Source organism: Melanerpes formicivorus, unplaced genomic scaffold, assembly GCF_026170545.1.
Source record: "Melanerpes formicivorus ecotype bairdi unplaced genomic scaffold, bMelFor1.0.p_v2 SCAF_54, whole genome shotgun sequence".
In the NCBI taxonomy this organism is placed as follows: Eukaryota; Metazoa; Chordata; class Aves; order Piciformes; family Picidae; genus Melanerpes; species Melanerpes formicivorus.
Window position 1 is genome coordinate 603163 of NW_027142406.1, and position 16963 is coordinate 620125.

The window sequence follows — 16963 nt, forward strand, 5'->3', positions numbered from 1 at the left end:
GAGCAGAATTCAGAGTAATCACTGCTGAAAAGGTAATGACCAGTTATGGAGTAACTCTGCACCTGATAAAGTGCAAGACCACTATCTTTGCTGCTACTGTTGAACAGCAGGAATAAATTACTTCCTTTTAAAAAAAATAAATGACTGCCAGAGAGTGTATCTGTGTGTGTATAGATGTACGTACACACGGACAGACAGATGGATAAAACAACCCATACCCCATTTGAGCACCACTCGCCCAGCTCTCCTTAACTTCCTCCTGAGTGGCAGTCTCAGTCTGCACCAACAGCAGACCTGCAGATCCACTGGAGGAGAACAGGAACATAGTCCAGGGTACAGCTGATTCTGTGAACTGTAACTGAGGTCACACAGCAGCGTTAGAGCAGCGGTGCTGGTGCAGCAGCCTCTGTGCAGCGCGCTGCTGCATGCTCCTTCACCAGTCAGTAATTGACACCAGAGCCTGCTCTTCTCAGAACAGTTTTTTTCCCTACTTCTAGAATGAGGAGAAGAAATAAACCTCCCTCCTTCCACACCTGTCTGTGCTACAGCAGTAAACCCACCCCTGGGACCTGCGGAGAAGGGAACAGCCCCTCAGGGCACTTCCCTGAAGACATAGCACCCTTTCAGGACAAGTAGTTAAAACTGACATAACTGTGATTTATTAACATGAATTAAAATGCCCAACCAGTGCTGCAATGTGACAGTATATTAAAAAAAAAAATAAAATAAATCATATACTGTACTACTTTCACAAAGATCACACTTTTTTTTTTTTGTGGTGTTGGTTTTTTTTTAGCTTTTTTTTTTTTTTTTTGCAAAAGAGACTTATATACAATACTATATCAAATGGAGGGAGGTGAAGCAATTGTACACGCAAAAGAAATACAGTATTTACAGTACTCCAAACATTAGAAACAGTCTATACATTAAATTACAAGTTCTGCAAATAACTGATGAAACAAAAGCCATGTCCACACCAAAACTATAAAAATTTGTATTGCATCGTTTTCTATCTCTATGCACACAAAGGATTGCTGACAGAAGAAAATACAGGAGGGGGGGGGGGGGAAAAAAAGTTAGTGCCATCACATCGCCTGCGTACTTATTTAATTACATATGTATAAAATATAGAAAACATTCACTAAATGAATTTAACTGCAACGATAAAGTTTTAAAGGTTATGCAGCATCAAACCTACTGCCAGAAAAAAAAAACAAACCTGAAAAACAAGAAACAGCTGGAATGTTCAGTTACAAAGTAAAAGCAAATACCTAATACTGGCTTAACAGCACGTTTTCAGGGTTTTTTGTTTAAATAAAAACGGAAGGAATACGATGAAAGAGCACTGGTGTCTGCTTTTATACAAAGTATCATGTACAAGCTTTAAAAAGTACCTTCAACAGGTACATATGAAATATACATAGTTTATATTACACAACATTTTAAAAATGTTTAGGGTTAGAGGGGTCTGTTTTAATGCCACCCTGAACCATGGTAGTTGTTCTGAAAACTGGGTGGCACCTGTGCTCTGTGAATCGGGATCTGTCCGGGCACTGGTGAGGCCTGCTGTGGCCCCTGCACTCCGTGGGGCAAGGTGACAGAGCCAGGGTGAGGGCAGAACCCTGAAGCTGTGGGTGTTGTGATACTGTTTGGTCCTTGAGGTTGAATGTGAGGACCCTGACCAGGGAGTGGGCAATGAGGTCCTGTTCCAGCAGGCTGATGTTGAGGTCCAGGTCCTAGCGTTGTGTGATGTGGGGCTTGTGAGGAGTAAGAGGAAACGCTTGTGTGAGCGTTTGAAGGAAAATGGGGTGGCCCTTGGTGAGAGGGGTGGTGCAACCCTTGTGCCGATGCAGGGTGATGCCCCGAGCTGATGACATTGGAGGGTGGGGGCGGAGGGGGGGGGAGGTGCAGAGTTTACAACATGCTGGTGTTGTGCTTGCAAACCTTGGTGTCCAGCGGAAGGATGGGGCGGTTGGTGGTGGGGGAGAGGACCTGGTGGTGGAGGCGGTGGTGGCAAATGGTGACCAGCAGCTTGAGAATGAATGTGTGATCCAGGAGCTACTGCCACAGCATGAACTGGACCAACGACGTGTGCTACAGAGTGCTGCTGATGAGTACTTTGCTGCTGTACAAGGTGAGGCCCTGGAGCAGGTGGTGGAGGAGGAGGAGGAGGAGCAGCAGCAGATGCTGATGCTTGGTGATGAATACTAGGGTTCTGAGATGGCAAAAAATGCCCTGCAGTTACATGGTGCCCTGGCACACTTTGCTGACCCGCAGTGCTAGAAAGCGATTGATTTGGTCCAGATGAAAACACAGTCTGTTGGGGTATGCTGCCCTTCAACTGACTGTAACTCTGAAAGTTTCCAGAGGGTTGCTGGTTTTGATAGTAAGGAGAAGAAGGGGGTGGGGGGGGGTGGGGGAGGTGGTGCATTGCTGTTCAAATTTTGTTGGTTAAACTGGCTGTAAGAAGACGAAGATTGTCCTGAAGTTGGCTGAGTGAACAGGGGTCCGCTAGCCTGCTGCTGATTACTTGGCTGAAGGGTTGGTGCTGCTGGATAAAAGTTCCTATGTGTTTCCCTCTGGGGCGTTCCAACTTGAGGTGACTGTGGGTGATGAGGTCTGTATGGAGATCCCAACTGCTGCGAGTGAGGCTTTGGTGAAAGGTATCCATGCTGCACAGGTGCGTGAGGGGTGGAGGACTTGGGAGGATTTTCCACATGAGGTGAAGGGGGGCAATGCAGCTTCAAAGGTGCAGAAGGCAACTTCTGTGAATGTGAAAGTTGCTCAGCAGAACTGCGCAGATGTGGCTGAGACTGATGATTTTTTGAAAGTGCTTGAACATTGTTTGTTGGCTGTTTTTGTTGCAGCTCAGACTTTGGATGTTTCACACATTCAGCCTCAGGTGCGTTAGCTGCAGCTTCCCAGTGCAAATCTGGTTTTGTGGGTGTTTTCCCAAGGGACTGCGTTGAAACTCCAGGACTCGGTGAAGAGGGCTGGAATGAAAAGGAAGTAATTCGGTGCAAAGCAGTGAACTACACATGCATTAGAACAAGAACAATGTCTCGGGGTTTTCTCCCGATGGGGAAAAAGAAGTGTTGAGGCACAGGATAGGTATTTGGTGTAAGAAAACCGGCAACAATAGCAAGCTTAGCAACTGTCTCATCCGTTCCTCAAAACCGGAAAGTGTATTTTGAAGTAATAACAGAAACAGGACCCGTCAGGTCAAAATGAGAGTCTGTTCCTGGTTCATGTTTTAGATTTCTCAGTCTGAAGAAAATCACTGCAGACAAGACCACTTAACAAAATGCCACTTTCACAGTGATTCAACATTTTAAAATTGGCATGGTTCAAGCAGGCAGACCAAACAACACAACCTGAATTACTTTCAATTAATACTGCTCAACATCTTTCTCCTCATTGGTGCTAAACCCTGACATGGCAAGAGGAAAGTCCTGCTAAGGTACAAGGTATGTAAATCACATTTATTACTGTCAGTTCTGACCCTGCAGAACTGCAGTGACATGTAAGTAAAACCTCTTCTGTGCCTACGGAAGGCAAAATCATACAAAAACATCTACAGCTACTGAAAGAACAGAAAAGAAATCGACTTTTTTTGGTGTGCATGATCCAACACAAATCTCTTTACATGTTTACCTGTGTTACCTGTATTGCACAGACAGATGAACATTCTGTAAGGTAAATCAGAGATGTGTGTACACACTCATATGGATGTCCTACACCACACACGCGCCTGCACGCCCTGTCCATTACCTTGCTTGCTTTTGATGGGCTTTTACACGTCCTTTGTGAAACATCTGGGGATGGACATTCAGAAGTAGGCTCTGGATTTTCAGTATCAGGTTCTACAGAAACAAAGCAGAGATAATGGTAGAAGTGGGAAAATCTAGTCTTATGCTTAGCAGTCTTTGCAAATGTGACTTTAAAAGAGCTATTAAAATTGTTTTAAGAGACTATTCATTATGTCAACTATCATACAAGGTCATCTGCTTACTGACCTTCCATAAATTCAGTGAAAGAAGGGCCCTTAAGCTGCAACTGGGAAATGAGATTTGAATGAGATGAAGGTGGAGACTGAACATGAGACGGTGAGCATGGGCTACAAGGTAATTCTCCCCCTACAGATGAAGCAGACCCAAACATATTATTAGAATGACTTCAGATTACCATGGGGGGACTGGTGTGATTGATCTATCTTCAACATGATAAATCAACTCACCACTGTCCTTGTCTTTCCTATGATCACTGAGAAGTAAAGCTCTCTGGTAACTTCGTTCTCTCACTTGTTCCACAGAGGTTGATGCAGTCCTGGAAGAGAGCAGGACATGTTCAGTTTAAGAGGATGTACTTCCACAGACCTGAAACAGGACAATATTCTTGCAAAAATACTAGGTCAGAGAAAATTTATGGTGTTGACTGCATGTATGAGCCAAATAACTGGTTGCACATAAGGAATGTGATTGTTAAGTATTTTGTATCAGTTTCTCCCACTTTAAATACACCAATTTCCTGCAACCTCATTATATTACAAGAGCTGACAATTCCTAATGAGGAAATAACATCTGTGTATCTGGGTTTTTTCTTTTCTGAACAGCTGAAAAAGTAGAAACTACTCATAAAAAGAAAAACAAAAGTCACAGGTATGGCTTCATATTCTTATTTGGAGAAAACTGCTTCTTCCAAAGCTGCAAGCAGTCTTCCTAAGATTTTACTCTGTAATAGTGGATCCATAGTTGTAAATACTTCACAACTACTACTACCCTTTTAAATTTCTACATTTGACTTGCCAGATAGTGGGTATAAAATGACAGTCATATTTTCTCTTGCATAATCAATTACATCTGATAATCACAACCCAATCAAGAAAAGACAGCACTGTACAAAAAAAAGTTCCTTCAGGTAAGCAGGTGCAGCATTACTCTGCAATACTGTTGTACTAAAATCAATTTTGTTGCTGTCTCCAGGATTAGTGCAAAAATTCACAGAGAAATTCTTCTCCCTTTAACCTGTTGCCATATTTTGTTTAAAAGGTAGTGCACTAGTTTCTGCATAGTGAACTTACAGGCTCTTTTTCAGTGAAACTTCTTTGAAGGCTCCCTTCAATAGGCTCTACAAACGCCTATTCTGAAATAGCTGGAGCATCTGAGCAGAAGGATATTCAACTCCTCAGCCCATATTCATCCCCAACACTGCTAGGTCTTCACCACAGCATAAAGAATAGCTGCAGGATTTATCTTGTGCTTGGTAACATTTTGGAGACAGCATCACCAGAAATGACAATCTACCTTAAGGCTACCAAAATGCAGTAGAAAATGTCTAAGATTTACAGACTTGAAGTCAGAATATTTCATGCCCTCACCCTCTCCCCCTAGGATGTCTAGTTGTTGGAGTTATCTGGCATTGCATCCAACAGAGCATATGGTCTGCACACAGGGGGACCATTTCATGATCATAGAAAATGATGCAAGTATCACCACATGCTCTCTACCTGAGCAGAAGGAACCATTAGGCAGACTGCAGCCCTGCAGACTGCACTTAAGCAACAGCAAACACTATGAACACACTCCAGCCAGAAAAGAGACTTCCTGAAGTCTTCCAGCAGCTTTTGCTAATCAATACATATTAGTCTCCTGCTCCACCTTTCATCTTCACAGTACTTTGAGAAAGGTTTTGTGATTTAGGATGAAAAAAATGTTCTTTTCAGCCTACAAACATGAGGAGTGTCTGAGTGCAGAGCCAAGGCCATGCTGACAATCAGATTCAAGTTTCTTTCAGCCATTACAACATCCTACTGCTCTTCCCCCTCCACACACCTTCCTCAACAAGCACCCAGCCCAGCTGGAGCAGTGGTGGCACACGCATGCTTACTCAAGGATGCCATTTAGCACACATTTACAAGTGCACTTCACCTACTTCAACTTGTCTTGCTCAAACATCTTACTTGTTTTTCTCTTTAGAAAATACAAAAGCAAAGCAGAATGAAAATAACTAGAATCTTATAGGTAATTTCCCATACATTCTGGTGTCTGAGGTATCTGCTATATTTCCGAGGAAAGAGGCAGGGCAACTCTTGACTAATCTGGAAGAAAAGCTCCCAATCAGTAACCTGCAACAGCACCTTTATCAAATCAGAATTAATTCTTCAGCACTTCAAGTTTTGTGGCTTACCACTGAACTTCTGGTTCATTCTTCTCACTGGCAGATTCCTTAATTGCACAGCTGTTGCCAGCATCTTCGGGAGCTGCATTATAAAGAGTAGTTGGCTGTGGTAAAGGGAGGCTTGTGGCATTATCCGTTTGCTCCCCATTTTCACCACTGTTGTTATAGCCATCATTAGCACTGTTGTTACTACTTGTATTTCCTCCACTAGCCGCTTGAGGAGATACAGTAACCAGGGGGAAGTTTTCGGTCTTTGAGCCACTTTTTCTAGCTTCTCGTTGTCTCTTACGGTATTCTAACAAGGATACCTAGAGAGAAAAAAACAAAAACACAACAAAAGGAACATTAAAAGGCAAGTTTACTTGTTTCATTTCTCTCACTTTCAATTAAATGTAACCCTTCAGACGTACCATTTGACTCTAAAAGAAAACAGGGACGGATTAATGGAAGATACTTCACTGCATCTCCAGTGAATTTACAGAGTATTGAGCTATTGATGCCTATAAGGACAATACAAGAAAAAAGCTGCTGCGGAGAGAAGGAAGTATGATGGAGGTCAGTAACAGACTGATTGCAGAAGTCACACTGTTGGTTGAAGCTGCAAGGAACTTTAGAGTTTTTCCTGGGACTACAGCATTTAGTAAGAGTGTAATGGTAAGAGCAAAGCTCTTTTTAAGAGCTCTCTCCTCCTGCTCTGTCTCATTCCCTCATCATCTTTCTGCTTTACTCTACTGCACGTATCAATGGATTCTCTGAGCTCCTCATACATTTTTCCTAACATCATAGCATTTGCAACTCACACTTCCATTCTTTTCCCAGTTTATTCTGAATTCCTGTCATTACTGCAATCTAAGAGAGACTGATTAAGTTAAATTCCAAGTAAATGTTACTATCAAAACCAGTGACACATGAAGCGAAAAACTGGTCTACTTTTTATGGATGTAGATAAAATAACTACACAGAAGCTTCCAAATAAAACAGTTTAGATATTTTATTAAGTTACCTTCAGTGAGAAAAATCAATTCTCAAAATGTTTTCACTATCTTTTCAAATCTTCAGGATTTGAAGCAGAAAGCTGAAATACTGACTTTCTTACCTGTCTTATTCACTAACGACACTAGACTGGTGGAAATGACAATTTTATCAACAACCTACTCTGAAACATGAAGCATCCAGAACAAGAAACTTAAGTACAATAATGAAAAAAATTTAACTTAGTTCTCAATAAAAGCAGACATTCATTTCTGTACTGATAGAAAAAAACAAGGCAGCCTGCTTTGTTTGCAGCCCTAGAGTTGGTTGGTTGTTTGCTTTCCAACAGCCCTATCCATTAAAGACTCATTTATATATGCCGGAGTAAGAATAGCTAAAAGTATTTGATTTTTCTCATAGGATAAAGTTTAGGCTAAGAATTGATCTTGCTTTTAAACAATTTGCATTAATTACCCATTACATGAATGAGCTCTGGCTCTCTTGAAGAATATTGCTTAAAGAAAACTTCCAAGTTAAGAATGGATGAAGTCTACATGGTGTGGCAGAGATACAGAACCATGCTGAAATGGCATAAACTTGTACAGTGGTGAGAGAAAACAGAAGAGCAAATGCCCACAGAAATGGTGAAATGCAGAGGAACCTGCCTTGTAACTGCCTAAGGACATTCATGTCTTATATGATCCTGGGAAAGACTAATAAATTCCTTAATTCTCACCCTCTCTTTAGGTGAGATTTTACCACTCTTCTGACATAGTAAAAACCTGCATTTCTTTAACATGTCTTTGAAGAGCCTAAACCCCACTACTTCTTCAAGGGTACAGACAAAAATGTTTCATTTCTTCAAACTTGGAAACAGGAATCCTGGGGTTTCAGGGGCAAGCCACACCTTTTTTTTTTCCTCATTCAGACACTAGGGTAACATGCCCTCTGCAGCAACAACCTGGAAGAATCCTTGTCAGCAAGAAAAAGGGGATAGTGTTACTAAAGCACTAAGTGTTGCTAGGATCTGAAAATAAATTAACCTTCAGACAAAGAATGTAAAACTACAGAAATTCTGGCTTCTGGTGAATTCTTTGGCTTTGCCAAAACAGCAGGGCTACAGTAACACACAGAAGACCTATACGGTTGCCAGCATGAGAACTAGGTAAGTGCAGCGCTCCTACCATCCTGCTTTTCCATTGTGGCAGTTTGAAGCAAACTAAACAAAACTGCAATTCTGATGGAGAACTTAAGGAAGAATCCTAAGTGGGCCCTAGCAACGTGCCCCCAAGGCACAGAGAAGGAGGCACATACAGGGAGGGGACACAAGGGGACCAAAACCTCTAAACTTGCATTGTGCATGCATGTGCAGACACAGATTGTGCTTCTACCTCCTCCTCCATCATTACTTCCATAAAGAAAATAAATCACACCTTTCAATTAAGAAATATTACTGCAGTCTGTTATGAGACAGAACTGGCAAGATGTGATATTGGAGGCTACTGCCTTCCACGTTTGTCACCCTTTCTGCAAGAAGCAAACAAAGTCCAACCTAACAAGTGCAGTCAAATACAGTTACACAGAATAAATTAAAATTCTGGGTTGAGTTGGTCATGACCACACAACTTATCTACAAGAACTGTTTCATGAGCGCAGCAATTCAGATTGTGCTGATTTATCAAACACTGCATTTTAGGAAGGGGGGGTGGGGGTGGGGGAAATAAATATTAAGCCCAGAAAAAGATTTCTTGGAAGTAGCGATTTCTGTGAAACCAAGACACCTGAAGTGTATATATAAAATTCAGAGTTTTAAAGCTTTTGTATCATAGATGTGTTATGAACTTCTTTAGGAAACTGCACTTACAAATATTAAGAGTACTTGATCTCTATGAAGCTAGTACAGATTCTGTTTAACAGAATAATTTAATACCAGGTGGTATGAGCAACCATTGTAGAACCTGAAATTACTTATTGGGCCATTCATTTATGACTCACATGGAAGTTAGAGTGATCTATCACTCAGGGGGAAAAAAAAGTTTACTAAAGGTCATATGCAGCTTTACTCTCTGATCTTCATTATTTCCCCCAAGTAGTATCTACTACATTGCAGTAGCCAAAGGCGAGCCATCAACTGATTTTTATTGTATTGTGGTTTTCTTACTGCTATATATATATCTACCATTAGTAGATATGAGACAGACCAAATGATTTTAAATATTACCACCTTTTTCTTTTGTGGCGGATTCTGAGGCGTGCAATTTCCATCCATCAAGTTGTCATTGACAGTCCTTCCAAAGCCAGATGCAATTCCATCTTCTGAAGTACAAAAAACAGATGCTTCCATGAACATGCCTCTAGCATCGTCTTGAATCAGGCACTTTGACTCGCTTATTCTGAATCCACCTCCTACCTCCAACTGATGTGAAGGGGTCAAGTCCCTCAAATTAGAATTCATTGAGAAATTTACACCTGTCCTGTCAGGACTTTTTACCCAGGAAGAATAAATTGTGCCCCGTCCACAATGAGCAGTTTCTAATTGGCTGTTTGAATCAGTCCTATCGTGTGTTGGGGCTTCCAGGTTTTTATGCAGTGCACTTTGCTCAATTACTTCGAGTCCCAGCTGGAGGTCTGACACAGATTCCATTTCTCCAGTGCACTGCCGTGTAACATCAGTCCTATTCCTTGGACTGGAATACCCAATTGTCTTTATTTCTTGCAGGCCCATTTCTGTCATGTTGGAATTTCTGAAGGAATTCAGTGCTAGAATCGATGCTCTGTCATATCCCTGTGTGAAGAAAAGACATGTCAACATTTTCCACTTCAACAAAACTGCAACTATTCTGACATTCATTTGTGCCTTTTAACTGTGATTAAAGGCCCAACAGTACAATGAATTTATCTCTTTTTAAGCTTCAGTAAAACTTCTGTTTTTGAGTTACAGAATCACAGAAAGTTAGGGGCTGGAAGGGACCTTGACAGATCATCTAGTCCAGCCCCCATGGCAGAGCAGGATCACCTAGAGTATGTCACACAGAAACGCATCCAGGCAGGTTTTGAATGTCTCCAGAGAAGGAGTCTCCACGATCTCTCTGGGCAGCCTGTTTCAGTGTTCTGTCACCCTCACAGCAAAAAAAATTTTTGTGTTCCTGTGGAACCTCCTCTGCTCCAGCTTGCACCTGCTGCCCCTTGTCCTATCACTGGACATCACTGAGAGGCACCTGGGTTCATCCTCATAGTCCTCCCTTCACCTCTTTATAAACATGAATAAGGTTGCCCCTCAGGCTCCCCTTTTCCAAGCTAAATTTAGATCATCTTGAAAATATGAAACACTATAGTTTATATGTAATTGTTAGATTCAGTTGACAGCTATGACTATGAAAAATTCTGTAAATTTCAAACATTTGTTAAGATTTTACCTAAAAAGTATACAAATATGTACTTAACTCCCAGGAGAGAGTATTTGGATCACTCCTTTACACCACTCAGCAGAAGCGAAGGTGCCCATCAATACGACCTGCTAAAGCTTCTTCCTGTGACTGTCACCCGTTACTGTTGCACTAAAGTGTGCAGCTGCCACAGGAAGCTGTCGCACTCCCAAGTCTCACTTCCCCTTAGCGGCCAGCAATGGAACAGGCCCACAACAACTGATGATCCCCAACTTGCCCCCACACACCCCTGGGTACACCACCTTTCTGCTAAGCTCTCTCATTTCAAGCATAATTAGGCTTAAGAAAAACAATGAAGATATGCCGGCATCATGTATCTAAATCATGTTGATTTAGATCAAGCCACAGCCTGAAAACAAGTGCTGCTTTTCTGTTCTTTCATTGACAGTACTCACTCCTTCCATGAAAGCCATCAGAATTTTCAAGTGGTAACAGAAGAGACCAACCAGTTTAAAAGATAAAATTAAACAGGTAATAAACAGTAATAAGCAAATAGAGCCTGTAGGGAAGTTGCCCTTTGTATTCCAGGAAACCTGCAATGGCTGGTGAAAAGCATTCAGCAAGGCCCGTGCAGCCACACAGGTGAAACTGGTACCATTTGCCCTTTTTGGCAAGTATCCTTACCTCTTGACTGTAAGCTCGCCTTTTTATTTCTGGGGAACTGTCAGGTGAGGAAATATTCTAAACAAAGAAGAGGAAATTGCAAATCAGTTTCTTTTTTAGCCTGGAGATGTAAAACACCCCCCTGTAGCAAGAGTACAAATAACAGTGGACACTGGAATGTCTGAACACTGAAACTCTGGAAATCTCACCTCAAAGTGCATGGCATTTCCATGTATACATGGAGTTACAGGAGTAACTGGTGAGTAGATGGGTTTGAAACCATTTCTACAAGCTTCATCATCTGTTTTTACCCTAGGAGGAGTAGCAAATGATGATGGCTCGGAGGCAGTGACATCAGCATGAGTTGGTGTGGCATATGGAGAAGGAGTAGGTGTGGATGTTTCTGAGAAGGCAGACTCCAACAGCTGATACAATCTTCGTTTCTTTAATGGTGTGGTTAGATCTGTGTATTAGAATTTGAAAAAAGTTAGGGGAGATCTAGATACAGTTTATCTCACACAGCTGTTCACATCCTTGATGCAATGAATTTCTAAACTCCAAGATTACAACAATTTCTTAAGGGCAGAAGTTCCTGAAAGATGAACTTCTAATAACCTACAAAAGCTTCCTGAAAAATAGACTTGTAACAGCCTACAGATATATCAAATAACTGAAATTTGCTTGCTAGGATGATGCTATTTATGTTTCCAGAAAAGGCAAAGTCAACTTCTACATGTATTTAAGACTGTTCAGATAAAAAAGGGAAATTCCTAGTTGAAGACTGTACACAAGAATTATCCAATATGCTCCACATCCTTACAGAAGCATGTTTAATCTTTAACACATTCCCATTTTGTGTTATGCCTACAAAATAACACAGGTTTTCAACTCTGCGCAACACAGGCTCCCTGAACTGAAAAGAAATTCTGAAGATAAAGAACAGCAGAGAAAGTTAATCAATAATCTTAACCGTTTCATGCTCTCAGTCAGAACCGTTAGTCTTCTGCGGACTGTAAACACTATGAGGTACAGTGGTTACCCATCTACTATAAATTAGACATTGAAGGGGCAAAAAAATCCCAACCACTATGCAACTAAGCATTTCTTTCAAGGAAAACTTAATGAAACAGTACAAAATATCCCTGGAGTTTTCATTCACTTCAAAAAACAGTCCTCCACAATTAGTTATGTTGACATAGGTCTTATTGTACTACTGTGTTAGTGACCTTCACCTGTTAAGGAACAGCTGTCATTTAGTATCAGAGGACTTTTATTTTCACCATTGACGGCTGGACTTCTGGATCTCTCTTGTGATGGTGAGTTAAATCTATCAATCACTGTTGAATTTTCTTCTTCTAAAGCCTGCTTCAACCAACGCTGTTATAAAACAAGTACAAATCAGTGACTTTGAACAGTTTAACAATAGATGTTTCAAATTGCATTACACATGACAGAACTGATTTGCCAGCAAGCACTTCACTGCCTGAATTTGTGTCAGCGAACAAAGGCTTATTTTTAATTAATATCAGATGGTGAGCCAAAAAGAAAGGGAAGGCATTACCTTCTTACAAGAGCCAGTAATGTTTTCCACAGGTTCTTTTTTCCTCCTCTTTTCTGAAAGGAATGGTGAAGTAAAACGAATATAGTGCTTTGGAGTTGAGTATACATGTGGACTGTAAGTGAGACCTGGTAAAGAATTCAGCTGAGTAGCCAGAACTTCAGGGTCGGTAGTTATACGCAGAGGCCTTTCTGATAGACTGTCTGTAGGCTTCCCTGTTTTATCACTCTTTTCACTTAACCATTCGCTGACTAAGTGCTAGACAGAGAGAGAGAAAACAAAATGGTTATGTTTTATGAGTATTTTTATCAGTGTCTTTTAGAAATTTTTTAGACTATTTGACCTGGTCAATTGTTATACAAATCAGAAAACAGTTACTTTCCAGGCTGCAAGTTTAAAAACATGCACAGCAAGAAGAACGAGGACAATTTTAGTAAAATAAAGGGCACAGCAGAAGGAATCAGTGTAAATTTGTTCTTCATACCAATGTTTTGGAAGTTTTGCTTTTGTTGGATTTTGAGTCTTTTGGTAAAAAGTTAGTTCTTCTGTATTTAATTCTTACTGAATATACAAGTGCTGAGATCAACTGTACTTACGAAGTGAATTTGTAACAGAATTTTAAGACAGATTTTAAACTTGTGCCTGAGCACCTAAGATGAGGGGAAATAGCTCATCTTAACAAAAGTTAAATCCTCTTCAAATTTGTGTACTGTCAAGGTTCTGCTTCTGCCAACATGTCAGACAGACACCTTGAATATACTTCTCTGTTGTATTAAATTACAGCACATTTACTAAGGCACACTTATCCAAAAAAGGGTATTCTTTCCCAGCTAGTACAGTGTCTTTGAAAAATGTGCCATGGGATTTCAGTTCCTATGAACTCTTGAAGCTAAGGATATTAAAAAACAACACGTAAAATAATACTAATATAAGGCTTTAAATATATTACGATAATCTGTGTTAAGTTGCTTGTCTTTTACCAGCCTATTTATAGTTCTTAATTTTGAAAGCAATGTCATCTCCTCACTTAGGGTACACTGAATAGAGTGTATCGAGACCTTTCACAGAGATTTATGCTTAATACTATTCAACAGCAAAAAAGTGTTGTAAAACTCAAGACTTCTCTGGTATCTTCCATTTTTGCTACGCAACATGCAAAAAAGTAAGAAATACTCTAGTTAGCCCTCTGACAAGAATTTAACAATAAGCAGTGTGACAGGGTAACTCTGAAGCCTTTTGAAGTATGTTTGGGGGTTTTTCATTTGACAAGAAGTTTCAGCCTATGACATGGAGCCCACTGATGCAGAAGTCTGAAATTTTACAACTCTTTGTTAAAGCCCATCCTCTTCTCCCCACCCCTTAAGAGACATACCTTCTTTGTCTTAGGATACTTAGTAGGACATTTATTAAGTGCTGGAGCTTCCGTTTCAGTAACCATTTCTGCAACAACAGTTTCTGCTTCAGGCTCAGTTACTACTGCAGCATTCTCAGTTTCATTATGTTGTGAAGTTACTTCCACATCAGGAGAAGATGGCTGGATATCTGAACACATGCTGACAGTTCTATGTCGTCTGCGTTGCTGTCCAATGTGAGTTCTACTCCGTGAAAAGCTTTTTCTCTGTTTAGCTTTATTAACTTTGGCTGGGGTAGGCTTGGTGGCAGCTTCTTCTTTTGATGGTTCCTGGTAAAAAATAAAATTCTAGTAAGCAGATCCCACACATGTAAAGCTACATGTCATTCTTAGAACAAAATGTTGGTACTCCTTTCCTTTACAGCTCCAAAAAGCTTCAATCTCATTTCTGTTGTTAGAACTAAAATACTTCAGGGATAATAATTCTATGAAGATAGAAGGTGGCTTCACAAAAATGGCAAGATTTGTTTTAGGTTCCTCCCAAGCAGCTGCTCTATCACTGGCAGAGTATTCACGTGTACTTGTGTATGAACTGCCACATCACATTCATTCATCTATAAAGTCAGAAATCAGCTGCTTACAACATGGTGTATTTCAGTCCAATAACCTTTTTGTAATTTGTAGTTTATTCAGTGTTTAGCATTGTCATGAAATATACTCAACAGCATTCTGACATGAATGATCCAGGGAAACAACCTGAACTGAGAATCTGTAGGAGTATTTGCAATATAAGCAGCACACTAGCATCCAGTAACAGTAAAACTGGCTTATGAACCACTAAGCATGATCTGCAAGAACTCAAAAAAGCTATGCTTTAGTGATGCCGTTCCCAGAAAACGAAAGAAAGGATTGTAGTCTGTTCCTGAGTCACTAACTGAACTAGTGAGCTGTCCTGCACCAGTTATCGAGGGTGCCTAAGGAAAGACACCTCCTGTGGCTAAAGTCGGCATTGCTGAACAACTGCAGTCCTGAGCTTCAAGGACACACTGAATTATACAACTGTTATGTGTGCACTGAAATTCCTCACAAATTAATTCTATACATATTTCATTGGAAAAATGTACCAGGAGTTAACATGTCAAAGAACTATGCAGATTTTTGTCAAACATATTTGAGATCAAAGGGAAAAAACCCATCATCTCATACATCCTGAAGTACAACTTGACATCCAAAACAATAAAATAAGCCATGCTAAAAGCGAGATTTAAAATAAAGTTCCAGATAACTACCTGAATAAATTCAGCATCAGTCAGGCTCTGTGCTTCCTTGCATTCTGATTTAACTTCAGTTTTTGCTGTGCTGATTCTTTCCAAAGCCTGTTCTCTTCTTTTTTCTCTTTTTTCTAGTCTGGCAAAAGCTTGCAGGATAGCTTCCATTTTCCGTTCTTCTCTTGTCTGATGGATTTAATAACAATCAAGTTTCCGTCATAATCTTTTGCATATATAAATACCTATTTTTTTTTTCTTTTTAAAGTACTTTATTTAGCACATGTTCAGTGTATGTGACATGGAACTCATTTTCAGCAGAAGCTCAGAAGACAGGGAGATGTTACAATGACCGCAATTATTACAGAATTCTGAAGACAGCCTTGCATTCATACCAACTCTGACAAACACGAAGACAGTCCTGCTTTGTATTTAAGAACTTGCTAAAAATAGTCATTTACTAGTAAATCGTTGGCCTACAAGCATAAAAAGAACACACAGCTCTGAGCTGCTTACTTACTCAAAACCAATGAAACACTTGGGACCAGAAAAATATGAAATACTAATAAATGTATCAAACGATGACAGAAAGCTCCATTATCCTTTGACTCAATTTTCCAACTGTCAAACACTACATGAAAATACACATTCAAGATCCAAGAACTACTACTTCAAAGTAAGGTAGCATTGGGTCACACAGAAAAGCTACATTTCCTATCTGTAGTTCAGGACCACTAGTGCTGTACGTAGGCAGATCCCTTCATCTTTAGAGAGCTCTGCTTAAGACATTACAGGGGTGGCAGAATTGTGAGACTTCTATTACAAACTTTTTTTAAATATAAACATCTGCAGCTCAACAGTGCACTGATACCAACAATACACAACAGAAAATGTGCAAATATACTGCTCATATGAGTGAACAAGGAACCAAATTGTCTTCAGCTACTGAACCTGCTTCTGTTTGCTTAGTAAAACACAGCCAAACATGCAGTTATTTGCAATACTCACAATGGAATTAGAGCAATAATTACATCTTTAACAGCAACTGTGCTGTTAACTAAGCTACACAGAAAGCTTTACCTTAATAACAGTGCAAATGTAAAGCAGGGGGAAAAAGTGCCTCTGCAGCAAAACCAACACATCCAACATATTTGATGAAAATCATTCCTTGAAAGTATGACAGGCACTGTTGCACATTAGTATTAGAGCTCATGCTGTCATTCTTCAGATTTTGTATTCAAATACACATTTTACTTGACAAGATTTTGTTTTCTGGTGTCTAACCACCACAAGTCGCATCAATTTTGCTACTGACAAGAGTTGTAGGAAATAGCAACCAAAAGGAACATATACCACATCCCTGCTCTACTTTTTCAAGGTCTGGGCAGATACAGACAGTATTGGTGCCAGCTTGAACTCCACTTATCAGAAGCTCATCAAGCACAAATAATAAAAATCAAAGTTCCAAATATTAGTATTTCATCATACAATTTGGCCCCAATTTTAATTAGCAATTTCAAGTATCTCACAGTTTGAATGCCTAACAGCTGTTTTTCTTAGTGCTGTTCTACCAACCTATGAAAATTGAAAT

General features: G+C 40.2%; 1 protein-coding gene across 1 annotated transcript in view; it reads right to left on the reverse strand.

The window, feature by feature from the left end:
- Positions 1 to 636: 636 nt before the first annotated feature.
- Positions 637 to 16963, reverse strand: part of KMT2E (lysine methyltransferase 2E (inactive)) — a 60366-nt gene continuing 44039 nt past the window's right edge. The window contains 14 exon segments of the mRNA XM_068160888.1: positions 637 to 1903; positions 1905 to 2413; positions 2415 to 2993; positions 3772 to 3863; positions 4017 to 4136; positions 4238 to 4326; positions 6187 to 6485; positions 9374 to 9934; positions 11220 to 11276; positions 11408 to 11661; positions 12431 to 12575; positions 12760 to 13014; positions 14129 to 14437; positions 15397 to 15561. Coding sequence (XP_068016989.1) covers positions 1474 to 1903; positions 1905 to 2413; positions 2415 to 2993; positions 3772 to 3863; positions 4017 to 4136; positions 4238 to 4326; positions 6187 to 6485; positions 9374 to 9934; positions 11220 to 11276; positions 11408 to 11661; positions 12431 to 12575; positions 12760 to 13014; positions 14129 to 14437; positions 15397 to 15561 — 3864 coding nt within the window. The 3' untranslated portion in view covers positions 637 to 1473.